Source organism: Anser brachyrhynchus (genome assembly GCF_964034855.1).
Source record: "Anser brachyrhynchus genome assembly, chromosome: 1".
Taxonomy (NCBI): domain Eukaryota; kingdom Metazoa; phylum Chordata; class Aves; order Anseriformes; family Anatidae; genus Anser; species Anser brachyrhynchus.
In genome coordinates this window covers 109,231,055-109,245,716 of record NC_137694.1, presented here as the reverse complement: position 1 = coordinate 109,245,716, position 14,662 = coordinate 109,231,055, and the positions used below count along the sequence as shown (strand labels likewise).

At 36.4% G+C, this 14,662-nt stretch overlaps 1 protein-coding gene across 4 annotated transcripts in view; it reads right to left on the bottom strand.

Moving 5' to 3' along the window:
- Positions 1-226: 226 nt before the first annotated feature.
- The window catches only part of NCAM2 (neural cell adhesion molecule 2), a 288,588-nt gene continuing 274,152 nt past the window's right edge, over positions 227-14,662 (bottom strand). For all 4 annotated transcript variants that reach the window (XM_080579695.1, XM_080579696.1, XM_080579693.1 and 1 more), the window contains exons 17-18: positions 12,076-12,195; positions 227-6,730 (exon numbers count right to left, since the gene is read on the bottom strand). In XM_080579695.1, coding sequence (XP_080435821.1) covers positions 6,619-6,730; positions 12,076-12,195 — 232 coding nt within the window. In that variant the 3' untranslated portion in view covers positions 227-6,618. The remainder of the gene's footprint in view (positions 6,731-12,075; positions 12,196-14,662) is intronic.

Here is a 14,662-nt window from a genome sequence, read left to right as displayed (position 1 = left end):
CTGAGCCTCAAGCACTGCTGGAGACTCAGGATGTTACAATAATAGTTTTTAATAAAATGATGTATTATGACAGAAAAGAGAATAATAAATTGCAGACCTGCTTGAGTATTATTCAGCACTTCTATAATGGGGGGAAATAAATGCTTTTTGGCAATAATTCTCCTAATGAATCAGACATCCTTGACAGAAAGACACTTAACAAAAATAAATGTAAACTACAACACTTCATTAAAGTAAAAGTATCTTTACTATTAATATACAAATGGTGAAGAGTGACAAATAATTGATATATTTTAAGCCATACTTTCAATGTCTTTCATAAATACAAAACCATCATCTGCAATATTACTTCTTTTTACAGTATAGAGATATATATATATACACAGCATTTCATAGGGACATAAGATTTTGAAACAATAAACAAACTAGCTCCAGTGGTAGCTAACTTATCAATATATAATTCAGGTGGTATATATCACAAGTGGGCTGTTAACAACATGTGGAAAAACAAAAACAATATATGGTATGCTTTAGCTTATACTGTACACAGCATACAAATACATACTGAGTGCTCATTGTAGCAGGAAAGCTATTTTTTATTAATTTTTTAAATCTTGTCAAGGAGCTCAAAATTCTTAGTGTGAACTCTACACCATGAGCAATGAAATTTATCTTCGTGGGGAATCTGATTACTTTATATGTCTGTCACCAACCTGTAGAGACCCCAAGGGCTTCTTTCCTCTTTCCCCAACCCTACATTTTAGATTTAAAAATGCAGCCTACTTACACAGCAGACCTGAAGGATACAGTAGGACTGACATCACCCATTCTCACAGTCTGCAGCAGCCTCTCTTAGTAACTCCCCACTTTCCTTTCCCCACTACTAACTATAGGATCTCCCAGTTTTTGAGCTCTCTCACATCTCACTCTTTTGTACCTGTTCTCTCTTTGGTGGCTTTCCTTAATTCTGTCAGCACTGCAGCTGGTCATCTTGCCCGCTTCCAATCTCACCTGTGACATAAAGCTGCCAATACAAATTTGGCAATAAATATCTATTTAATTTCTCTGGGCTAAAAATGGCCAATATTCAAGTTTGAAAGTCAAACATCATGAGGTTCACAATGCCTGTTAAGAGGAGAGAGAGACAAGTAAACTGTGATTTCTCAGAACCTGGTCCAAAGTCAAATCTGTAGTAGAAAGGTTTCTTTCTGGCTCAGGTTCAAATGAAATGGTTTAAGAACACATTTATATGTGCAGTGGAAATACTGAAGATCACTTAAAGTTTAGTGAGTGGTTTCCCCCACCACTACAGCGCTGCTGTCAAGTGGATTGGGTACTCCAGGAAATGATATGAAAAAATCTGAAAAAGGGGATAGAACCTTTTTTTTAAAAAAAAAAAAAAGATTCATTTAACTATGGTAGCTTTGCATTGATCAGCACAAGTATCTGAAGTTAAACAAAGTGATTTAAGAAGAGACAATACTTCCTAGAATGTTTCCATCTTTACCTAAAGTATTGCAACCACAGTGAATTATTTAGAGAGATGTTTTACTTAATTCTGGGCACACACTAATGTATGGGATAAAACCGTGATCAGGTATCTTTATCCATGCTTTCTGATCACTGCAAACTCCTTAAAAACTCGAAAATAGACACGCCTTCCCTGCACTAAATGTTAGCAGGAGTCTGACAGGACATTTAAGTTCCACTCACACCAAGGTATCTGCTCACAAAGGTGATGCGATGGGATGAGGACATGTGGAGCCCCACTGAGATGAGGGGATGAAATTCAGGCCCCGCTGAAGTCAGTTTTTGTCCTAAACCCCAGTGAGACCTGGGCTCCTCTGGGGCCCTCGTAACATTCTCTGCACCCCTCCATAGACTAACTGGACTAACTAGGGTCTTGACATTTTCAGTAAAAGTTTTGTTGGAGGCTCTTTAATCAGGAGTGAACATCACCCAGCAGACACAACATTACTCTATGAAGGTATTATTACTTCCTATGACAGCTTACACAGAGATGGTGAGGCCATAAATGGCTGCAAAACAAATATTCACTGCAGTTTTACTCCAGAGGTAAAATGGTGGGAAGATATTCCTCATCATCTTTCAGATTTGAGCAAAAATGTTTAAGTTTTAGGTCTAAGTGCCTAAATAGAACTAAGGAGACTTTCTATCTGACTCTTCAACTTGATAAATTGGTCAAAAACACCCCTACATACTCTCCATGTGCTCCATCTACTTGAATCTTTTCAGCAGTAACACACCCACTATAACCCTCACTAGAATTGTGATCTCAATAGTATTTTGTAAATTTTGTGTTTAAAATATTTACGTGAACTGCGAATATTATCTCCAGTTTACTTTAGATGAGTATTTGAGCATATCTGAGCAGAAAAATATGTCATGGTAAAGCTTTCAAATACTTTAAACAGGCTTTGTAGGCAAATTATTGAAGATTTTTTTCTTTAATAAAGCAGAGTGGCATGCTATCAAAAGGCACAAATACATTTCCATTATCTGGTCTAGGAAACAGAAAAAATTGCATGATTATTATACTACAGTTTAATGTTTGGCACTTAAATAAATAATTACCATCATAAAAAGAAAGCCACTTTTTTGAATGAACATCAATGCAGAGGCTGAAGACAGCAGGTGGAATTTACTATAACACGGACTGCTGTCAAACAGCCTTTGTATATGACTGTCACTGTGTAAATACGTTGTATATATCTATGAAGAGAGAGAAAGTCAACCCAATCCTGCAAGCTTTTCTATGAAAGGACACACATCCTCCTGCTCACATTGACCCCACTGGTGCCAGTAGGGTTGCATATGAGTAGTGGGTTCAGCCACACAAAATTTCTTGCAAGATTGAGTCCTAAATAAATTAAACTTTGTCACATTAGGCATTAGCATCACCAGAATTGTAAATATTTCTGCAACCACAAAACAACCAAAAAAAACCAAAACAACAAAAGCAACCAAAAAAAGGAAATAAAAAACATATAAGTAAAAAAATAAAAATAAAAAAAAAAACAAAAGAAAACCAAAACAAAAAACAAGAAGAACTCTCCATAGTACATCTGTATACTAAATTGTAAAACATTAATTGTTTGATTGTTTTGTTACTATTGTGGTAAATCAGAATGTATTTTTACTACTACTACTACTACTAATAAGCTTTAAGTCATTTTGCTTAATTTTACTCCTTATTTTTTGTTGAAGAGATTGTCACTGCCACATTCCATTTTGTCCATAGTTTCAATAGCTCCCTCCCATGCTCCTTGCTGGAGTATGTTAGTATAACCATTCAGATTACTTTTAAAAGTAATTATATTCTGTCAACTCTTCTGACGTTTCATACTAACACTTAAAATTACTTTTAGACAGTAAAAGTGACATTTATACAGATACCTGTTTTTTTTTTTATTATTTTCTTTTTAGTCTAGAATAGGAAAAAAATAAAGAAATGATGTTACTCCAGTTCTACACATATCTTACAAATTACTATGCACTGTCCCTCATTTGGAAATACTTGCAAATATCAGTGTATTTGAGCATCCTGTCGTAGTTATAGTTTGGCTTTCTTCATGAAAAGCCATCTTTCTTTTCATCATAGTCAAAGCACAAGAGATAACATATTAGTCCACAGATGAAAAGGCATTCTTGGAGCAGTATGCCAATAATTTTGAACTGTTTAATTCTCAGCCTAATTGGCAAGAGACTTTACAGCAAGAAGAAAATAAATATATTGTAATCCAATATAATGGGTTCTGCTTCCCTTATTGGAATAATTTTGCTGTATATTTAACTTGTGAAGAGTAGGACAGGAGTATTAATACTAAATGCGCTGAAGAGACTTTTAAAATCTTCTAACCCCTTAACATTATAATTAGAAGCCATATATTTAAAAATAATAAGAATAAAAAAAAACAAACCTCCCCCCCAACAACAACAACAAAAAACAACAGCAAAAAAACACCACCACCAACGACCAACCTACAGTTGTTAGGCCCTGAAAGTCTTTTGTATAAGTCTGAAGAAAAAGTACTAAAATTGTAAATGCAACTACAGTTGAGCCTAGAAAGGATTAGCCCTGCCCACATTGTATAGGAGATTTGTGCAAACGAATGTGCTGGCTTCAGAAAAAGCACTGTTTGTCTAGTGAACCTTGACTTATGTGAGTATGCACAGCACCACCTAACTTTGTTCTGACAGGTAGAAGAGGAAAGGAGGTCTCCTACCTTCATCCTCACCCTGGTAAAAATACTGCATGAGATGATGTGGGTTGCAGATGTTCAAGCCACACCATCTGCATTCACCTGCTTGAATATTCCAGGTCTCTTCCTTGCATGTCAATAGAGGGATAAAGCCCAGTTGCATATACATACTTTGTAGAAAGAATATATATTCACATACATAAACGAGACAACCATTTTTCTTAATTATTGATTAGGGGACAGTCCTGCTCATTGCGTACTTACTCAGAAATAAACAGGACAGAAATTTAACAGGCAAGCAGCTACTTGGTAATACTGCCTGCACAGTTCATGGGAGCAACAATGAGAGACCATTGAGAGCAATAAGGGAGTATCTTCATCTTTCTTTCATCCAGAAGCAGTGCCTTAGCATTGAAAGAGACCTCTCTGCAGCAGTTTAAAATTGTTCTCTTTCATGACTTTTGTCCTACATTGCTCTTACCCATTCTTTCCACTTTATTTTTTTGTGGGAACTTGGCCTCTTATCCTAGCCACACCAGCATTATGCCTCTGTCCTCAACTACTTGGTTCATTGTATCTTTTTTCAAAAGCAAGGAAAAGTTGGAAAAAAAACCCACACAAACAAACATAAAATTAGTTGGGATTGAAAAATAAGAAAGATATGTAAATTAATTATGTCCTCATTAACTCTTTCAAAAGCACTAATGATTGGGTTAACAAGAAGGTTAACCTGCCATTTTCCCCAAATTTAAGGACATTCTTTTACTTTTCACTTTCGGCTTTGCTGCACAGAAGTCAACCACTTTGCCATAACTACAAAATATCAGCGAAGAGTTGACAACATTCTGTGTGAAATTAGGCAGTTTAAGTACTGCAAATATGAGATAAATTTAGATATAGCATAAATTTAGATATAGCATGGAGAAGACATAATTTTCCGAGTAAAGCTACACTTAAACCTCATGACTTAGATGTGGAGAATCCACAAAGTACTGTACAATTTGATCCCGACAAGTAGAATTTTCTAATCTAGTTCTAGTGTGGTTTATCTACTCTTTCCAAAGCAAGAATTTGAACAGTTTGGTAGGTGTGGATACACTGTGCTGAAATGAAAACAAAATGTATTACTCAAATTAGTGACACCATTAAATCAATAATAATAAATAAGAATGAATTTTTCATCAAATAAATTAGCCAAATTTTCTAGTAGTGCATATTAGCCCGAATAATAAAAAAAGATTATCTTAAAGACTGCTTGACAGGAAAAAAAAATATATTTGGCCTCATACAAGATGCTATTCATTAAAAATTTAAAACTGTTACTAACCATTTAGCCAAAGTCCTTCTTACCATCTGTTCTTTTGTTTCTTGATATGACAAAAGATATGAAATCATAACGTAAGAAGTGCTTCTTTAATAAGCCCAACTTTAAATATTTCACATACTGATTTGTGGTGAAAATATATCTACTACTGTATAATACAGTTTATCCCTTGATTAAATGGTTATAACTAAAAAAAGACTGAATACTATATAATAAATACATTGGGGAAACTAATGTGAGCTTGTGTTATAAGGTTTCATTTGAAGCCAAAAGTTACCAAAAACGAGTTTACTTTTTGCATATTTCCTGCATTCCAGTTTACACACAACCTTCCAAACATTAACATAGAAAACCAGACATTCTGAAAATCCTGGGGCCTTTCAGAATCACGCTCACATAGTTAGGGTGAGACCAATATACTTCCACAAAATATTCAGCCATTTTGGTTTAAATCTGTACATCATGGTTATCATTTTTTTATTATACTAGAAAACCCAGGTGAAACTTCAGGTGTAGCTGGCTCTGTGCTGTTGAAGATGGTCTGTGGTTTTTTTTTTGTTGTTGTTTGTTTGTTTCAAGTGATATGCACAGCTTGAATGACTACTGAGTGTCTGCCAGTGCCAAGGTCTTAAATGTCGTACTGAGACTTCTTTTTTTTTAAAGGCAACCTAAACTTTTGCTTTATTATAAATGGAAACAAATACAATAATATATGGCGCTTTATGTATGTAGCTTGCACTGTAAGATCCGGAGACCTGATGTGTGGTTAGGGGTGCTTTGCAAAGTATTCTTCTAAATAGACATACTTTTTTCATATAATAAGTTACAGTTCTTATTCTGAAGATTTTTCAAATTTATACCATGGGACTTGGTGTCAGCAAACCTACATACTAAAACCATTAACAAAAAAAAATAGAAAGGAACTGTAGACAGAAACTGTTTCATCATATGTACACATGTACTAACTATTCAAAGCTTAAGTTTCTCAAGAAATTAAGGTCAGCTGTAAAGTTTTGGTCATGGGGTTGCTTCAATCCAAATGCATTATCCAGACAGCTGCAGTATATCTTTTTATGCTTTGCTATCATCTTCTTTTGACTGGATGATGTCATTAGCAACTTTGATTTCTATGGTTTCTGGATTTAAAGCTTCTTTTCCATTTTCTTCCTTTAGTGGCAGCTTCCTATCAGAAGAAAGGAGAAATCGTGGTAGTTACAAAACACAACACATCATCTGGAATTTAAGTCTACAGTATGTACATTGTTAATACAGCCCATAGTGTTTATAAAAACATAATTAAAATAATTTACAATTGTTTTGAGTATTAGTGATCTTACTCTCAAAGAAATTCATATTAATTCTTCCCAGTTCTGTAAAGACAGAAAAAGCTAAATGGCACATGATAAGCACATTGTTGCTGCCCAAAATAGTTGCTTCAATAAGACAAAAGAAATAGATAATAATAGAATGCGAAATAGCCAGCTTCTATAATTCTATGAATGTGACCCAAGACATTACTGAGGTATGTGTTCCTTAAGATACTGCTAAACACACGAAGTCAAATCTTTCGCTGAATCTAGATTATTTTTCGTCTGTTTCCAACTGTAAATGCAGTTGCATATGAAAGAAGACATCTACCATTGGAGGCTATGCCAAGACACAGGTAAAGGAAATAATGTTTTCTAGCTCAAGGAGGTAATGGAGGTTATTCTTTACAAACTTCTACAATTTATTTTCGCTACATCACACAAGCTACGTGCTTTACTAAGTTATAACTTTTTTAAGACTCAGTTTGTGCAAAATGGCACAATGAAATGGCACAATAAGAAGCTGTCTACTTACATTCATCCCTGCGATAAAAGCTGTTCATGTTTGAATGCATGAAGACCTTCAGCTAGTATTTTAATTTCAGAAATGGTCTAAAGATTCCTTTTTTATTTTAAAATCCTAAATTCCAATGCCAAAAGAGTCCCCCACCCTTACTTTATAGGAAAGACAAAACACTGATTTCATTCAAAAACTTCTTGAAAATCATAGATTCCCTGCTACCAGTAGTTAGCTGTCAAAAATGTATCTGTGAAAAATATGCATGGTTTAGGCAGATGTTCCTGTAATAACATCTCCTAGGCATAGTAGCTGTTAATCCTGATTCCAGTTTGGGTTTGCTTTCTGTTTTTTAACTAGGGAATAGCATGCATATGCCTTTTTTCATTCAAAACAACTGTTATGAAAAATGTTTCGGTAATCTTCCACTGTGATTGCTTTGATGTCCCAAAGAGTGCTATACTATTCCAAACCTGTCTGAGGAATCCCTTAGGAATGTCTTGTAATACCAGTGTTTGGTAACAATAAATAAAACAAAGCAATACCCAAACTCCCAGTCTTATATTTAGGCTGGCTGAAATGAACTAGTAAGTTGCTATTTATGAAGAGGTTAAACAATAAGCATAACCTGTATCTAAGAAAAATCAAAGAGAAGACTAACTTGTTCTATTATAGTAAAATATGTGGGATGTATATCAGCTGTCTGGCTTTGAACACAGAGGGAGTTGTTTAGTAATTGTTTGTTGCACATGGCACACCCAAAGGAAACAGATTTCAGCCCACAACACGACACCTGGAAGAATGGAAACAGCAGAATCAACACAAATCTATTTTTAAAAAAGGATAAAACACTGTGGCAGAGGAAGCATGGCTCATGAAACACACCTGTGTTAAAGGCCTATAATGCAAAACAACCTGTTTAAAAAAAATCACCATATTTAATTAAGTTCCATATAAAAGCAGAGTAATTTCTGCTAGGACAAGGAATAATGCCTTTAAACCAAGAGATATAAGGAATAAATTGTTTACTATAAGGTTGGCGAGGCACTGGAACAGATTTGCTCAGAGAAGCTGTGGTTGCCCCATTCCTGGAAGTGTTCAAGGCCAGGTAGGTTGGATGGGGCTTTGGGCAATCTTATCTAATGGGAGGTGTTCCTGCCCATGGCTGGGGGGTGGAACTGGATGGTCTTTCTTTAAGGTCCCTTCCAACCAAATCGTTCTATGATTCTATGAAAGGAGGGAGTATTTACTCAAAGTAATAACTGGAAATTGACAGAATATATCATATGTAAATTTAAATAAATTACTTTTGGAGAAGCAGATTAAGAGCATGTCACAAATAATTTACAAGTATTTGAAATAGGAAGATATTGCTAAAATCCTACTAAGGATACCAGATATTACTGAAATCCCTGTTTATGCAAACAGTATGATAAAGTTAGTCTTGCTTTACATGCCAGCAAGAAGAGCAGTAAAATGACTTAGAGGTAAACAAAATGTTTTTAGGCTTTCCTCATTAAAAAGTCAATACAGAATTATTTGACCTTATTTTTTTTAAACACTTTTGACTATGACAATATTTTTGCTGTTTTGAAATTTTCCTATCCCTTTGTTTAAAATACTAATTCATATTTAATCTCTATTATCTGATTCAATAATTTCCTGCTTTAATTAACTAAATCAAGTTTAAATGTTTAAATTACATCAGTTTTATTACACCTAATTATTGTTTATCTCTGCCTATTTGAAATATATTTTTTTTTATTTTTCAGCTGTGAAAACAGTAATTCTTTCAAATCTTAAAGCATTTTATAGTAAAAGCTTTTTGGAGGAAAAAAAAAAAAAGACTGGCAAACCTTAAAAGGTTCTTTCGTTTTCATCAGTCATTGTCTGTTATCAATCAATAATAATATTTACTTCTTCTAGAACTGCAAGTGGCCTAAAACTACAATACTCTGCTGACAATACCCACACAAGACTTTAACTAGAATATTTACTTCTCTGTTAGATGAGTATTTTATAGGAAAATGACTCCAACCTATTTTGATACTAAAATTCATCCAGATTCATTAATTTTAAGCAAAACTCCATCAATACTAGAAATATAATATCAGACTAGGAATGTAATTATAGTACTGTGTTGCATGTGGCATTTTCATCATATTACAGAAATATAATAAGAAATGCATGGCTTAAATTGATTTCCTGATAGTATTGTTAAAACTTGTTACTGTCAGGTAAAAGTGCTTTTTGCTAATCTGTCACAAATGAATTCCAAACATGGCTTTAACAGAATCACCTGAGTTAGAATAAATGAAGATTACTGAGTAATATGCTGAGTAATGTAACAAAAATATTCCACTATTGTAAAACAAAATAATCTTTTTGTTAATTATTTCACAAATATGCTTAAATTGCATTTAAATATCCGAATATCATTTTGTTATTATTCAAAGTGTCCTTGGGTGCATCAAGCACGGCATTGCTAGTTGGTCACAGGAAGTGACTGTCCTGCTCTGCTCTGCATTGGCGCGGCCTCACCTTGAGTACTGTGTGGGACAGCACTCTGGGGACAGCGACAGGACCCGAGGGAACGGCATGGAGCTGGGACAAGGGAGGGTCAGGGTGGGTGTTAGGGAAAGGTTCTGCACCCAGAGGGTCGTCGGGCACTGGGACAGGCTCCCCAGGGCAGTGGTCACAGCAGTGAGCCTGCTGGAGTTCAAGGAGTGTTTGGACAGCGCTTTCAGACACAAGGTCTGATTTTTGGGTAGACCTGTGTGGAGCCAGGAGTTGGACTTCAAATGACCCTTGTAGGTTCCTTCTAACTCGGGATATTCTACCATTCTGTAAGGTAATATAGTGCCTGGATTTATGTTTCTTGATTGTACCAAAAAAAAAAAAAAAGTCTTCCTGAAAGTTAGGCACAAAGTTAGGCTGGCTCTGCGGTCAAGAGACAGGTATAGCATAGACAGATCTCTTATCCTGAAATATTTTTTCTCAGATACGTAGGACATGCCTGTCTCTCTCTGCTGAGTACAAACTTGACGTAATTTAAATTTTTAAATTGAACCCTTACCTTGTATGCCTTTGACCAAATTGGCCAAAATAAATCCTGCGTTGTATAAACACTGCCTGATTAATCCTTCAAACTCTTCCCTCCTACAAGCTAAGCTCTTTGCTCCAAGATCCCTGCTGGTCATCTTTGCCCCTCCCTGGGATATGACCTGGCTGATATAGCACCTGTTGTTCACAATGTGCTTGTGTGTTACTCTCACCTAGAGACTTAGTTCTACCCTATTGCATCCTCCTTTCCTTCAGTGGCATCTCCCCTGTAACTTGTATTTCTTCTCTGCCTCATCTGTTATGACTAGTGTAAACAGGTCTTGCAGTGCCCCCCCAGAGCCAGTGTCCCTTCAGATGTCCTGCCTGCATGATGCTTTTCTTGTTTTGTCTTTGGTTTCGTAAGTGACACTGTCCTGAATCTTTAGCTAACCCATCTGACCTCTGTCCAGCTGTGCCTTGCACTGCTGCCTTTTGCCATTAGTTGTCAGAGAAGAAATTGCCAAGAAAGAAAGAGTCATCATTATTAATATCTTTCAGCAGTCCTATTCTTCCAGGGACATGATACCCATCAAACTCCTAATCAGTTGTCCCAATGATTTAGCTATTTTTTCTGCCACCAGTAACTGATTATTTTCCCCCCATTAAGATAATAAAACATTTTTGATCTTAACTTTCCTGTATTTCACTCCTGACAGCTATTCTAATGACTGGGATACATGGAAAGAAGCGAACTTAATTTTTCCTGGTATTGTGTCCCTTGGGAAATGCATGTTATATATTTGCAAGATCTGGTTCAACAGTTAGTCTTGAAGACATTAAACAATTTGGCACCAGTGCCTAAGCTGCTAACATATCCAAAACCCACTGGAGCTTGTACAATGTTTATAGCTACATTACTATGACTCCTTAGATAACTGGGTTCTCTGCAGTACCCCTCAATACAAATTCTAAGTATTTTTCAGAAGATTAAAGAGAAAGGGACTGTCCTACAAGAACATTCTCTCTTGTTAAAAAATACACTGTAACTCCATCAAAGATTGGGGCTCTGTACCGTTTGATGAACAGGCCCTTCAATGCTCACCCTCCAGCCCCTCAGCATTGTGGGCAGAGCTGGGGTAGCAGTGATGTGTGGGCCCACATCCCATCAGGGCCGGGCATGGGCTGCTGAGGAGCCTGGAGATGATGGGCCATGGGCAGGGGGGCTGTGGGGCAGTGAGGGCAGGGCAGGGCTGCCTGTGCCTCCTGGGTGCTGGCATCAGGTCTGTCTTCATCCAGAGCAGAGAATGAGCACCACGGGGGTCAGGGCAGCAGGGAGGGCCAGAAAATTTCCCTGGGTACTTGCTAACCTCCAGGTATGCTGGAGAACTCCCACTATAGTGGTGTTGCCATCCTGGGGCTGGATAACGCTAGGATGTGGTTGTAGTCTGGGTCACAGAAAGAAGAGAGAAATATCTGGTGATAATCTTGGCTGCTGCATTTGGGGTACCATGGTTTTGTGTGACTACTGTAAAAAAATCACACTGGTGAACTGCATTGCTGCCATACAAGGTTGTTGTGTACCTCTCTCCCTCCCATCTTGAAGGCAGCCTTGTAACTAGGAGGAGTCCGGGTCAGACTCTGGGGAAAAATCAGGCTACTTACTCTGGTTCTGTGAGGGGAGTTGTCTCGTTTGGCTCATTTACTGGGCTTCCATCTTCATGATTGGTAATTCTTTCATCCTCCGTTCTCATTTCCACTATTGGCTCTTTTGATCCATCTTTCCTAAAAATTATTAGAAGAGCCTTAGTCTTTATCATCATATTAACCACATACATTGCACTTAACTAATTATCAAGATCTTTTCTTTCAAAAGTAAGCAAATAAAAGGTAGAACTAATTATTGATGCTTAACACCACTGAGACACATTTAACAGTGTGTTCCCAATTCCTTGAAGTCTTCAAAGTACCCTGTATCCATGGCTACTTACTCCAAAAACATCACGGATTAACATCTCAAAAGAGCATTTTGTTTATGACTAAGTAGGAAGACGATGACCTCTTCATGAGAATAGACATAAACTTGGCTAACTTAGTATAGTAAATATAAGACTTGATGCCCAGTTATGCTTGAATTTTTTGGCAGTATAAAGAGCCTTTCTAGTAGCATAAACATAGCACAAGTGTGTTTTTATCTTCTGAGATTCTGACAATCCCAGCTGTCAGAGCAGGGCAAAGAGCCCCTGTGTGATAAGAACCTAGCTTGCTCTATTCAGGCAGGTGGAAGAAATTGTTTCTGTATGAAAATTCCCCCGTTTTAGGAACAAATGCTAGTTTTCCCCACGTAAAGCAAAGAAAAACCTTTGTGTCTATTGGACAATGAACTGTAAGGAAAACATAATTGTGAGTATTGTCATTACAGTTTTGTTGATAATATGGACTTGATATGGAAAGCTCTGTTTGCTTCTACAGAAGCATTGGCAATATTATTATTGATTAATAACAACTAGCACATACTTTTAATCTAAAAAGGCAGATCAAAGGATATCCAAGATATATCTGATATTTTCAAAATAAAACCTCTTTCCATTTAAATATTTAAAAATTCCTGACATCAAATCAGGAATTTTATCCTGTAACTTTATCAGCTGCTATCTAGAAACACAGGGTAACTGAATTACAGATGAACATCTGCTTTTATATTTAACAGACTATTTTCTGGAACTGTCACATTCTATAGAGCAGTCAGACTGCCATAGCAAAGTTCTAGTTAAAAACTTGTCTAATTTGTATCTTACAGTTTTGCATCATTTCTGAGATGATAATCTTTAAAGAGGCTGTTACAACGACACCAATCTATTCAGGAAGTACCTGGAAAACCTGACCATCCTCTGGTAATTATACTCAAGGAAAATCTTTATAGGCTAATAGGAGTGTTGCACAGATAAACGTGTAACCAAGAACTGGACTGGGGAAGGATTCAAAGGTACAAGCCTAAAATATGTACACACACACACACACACATATATATATATTTTTCATGGTATCATGATTTGTGTGTGATACCATGCACATGTGTGTATGATAGCACGCTCATTTCTGCAGATGATGCACATAACTGAGGCATTTAATTTAGGTGCTATGTAGACTTCTACATAGCTGTTTGATAACATTTCTATACAGTTACAATTGGATTCATGGCCGCTTCATATCTATGAAAAGATACAGGATCATAATAGTCCAGCCAATGGAGGGAACGGTAAGTTCTACTTGGTTTGTCTGTACATGTACAGTCCTATGGACAAATGTACATGATTGCAAAATTGAGCAACTGATCTGTAGAGAAAGTACAAACTGTATAACAACTAAAAATTCCACCGAGGGGAAAGCTATTTGTAGGAAACATATCTTGCCATTTCAGTTCCAGGTGGCTGTGTGTATGCTATATGTGTTGTATCATCTGCATCCGTTGCATATGCAAGATAATTAATGACAATAGATTACCCACCAATCAAAATGCAACAAAAAAGTATCATAAAACCGCTCAAAAATTCAGAATGTGAACTGATGTATTCAAAAGAGGGAAATGTCTTTTAGAGAATGGAAGTTGGCATGAAATAAATTAAAATTTTGACTCTTCAGGACTGTCTTGAAATTTTATACTGACAGATTAAGCAGAGAGCAGGCTAAAATAAGAATAGTACCAAGTATTTAAAGATCTGTCTCACTGAAAACCACCCCAATAAGGAAAGAAATATAGTTAAACAGGATAGCTGTTCTTGTAAAAGAAGTGTCATGGAGGAATCGATGTTAAGCAACTGTTTTATGCTTTGCTGAAACAGCACTAAGTGGCATTTGTGTATCAGATGTTGATAGCAATGTATAGATTGCTGTCAAGTGACATTTACAACCGTAGGTCCCTAAGGTCTTCTCATTCCGAAGGGGTCTCTACACCAATTCCTGGTACCATGGCACCAATGTCATACTCAGTAGGAAGCTGAACCTGAGCCAGAAGCTTCAAATGCTGCCTCTATTAAACAGGAGACACAAGCTTCACACGATAGAAAACTGCGTTATTCTTTACTTTACTATAACCTGTGGTCAGTTAGGAAATAATTGTTTTATAGCACAACTTCTCTTATTCAGAAGCATTATTTGACGTAAATACTGTGTGCCTGCTTTTAATTGTTTTGGTTCTTTGAAGCTGTTTCAAAAAGGGTTAAGATCCCAACCAAGAAATGCAATGAAGTTA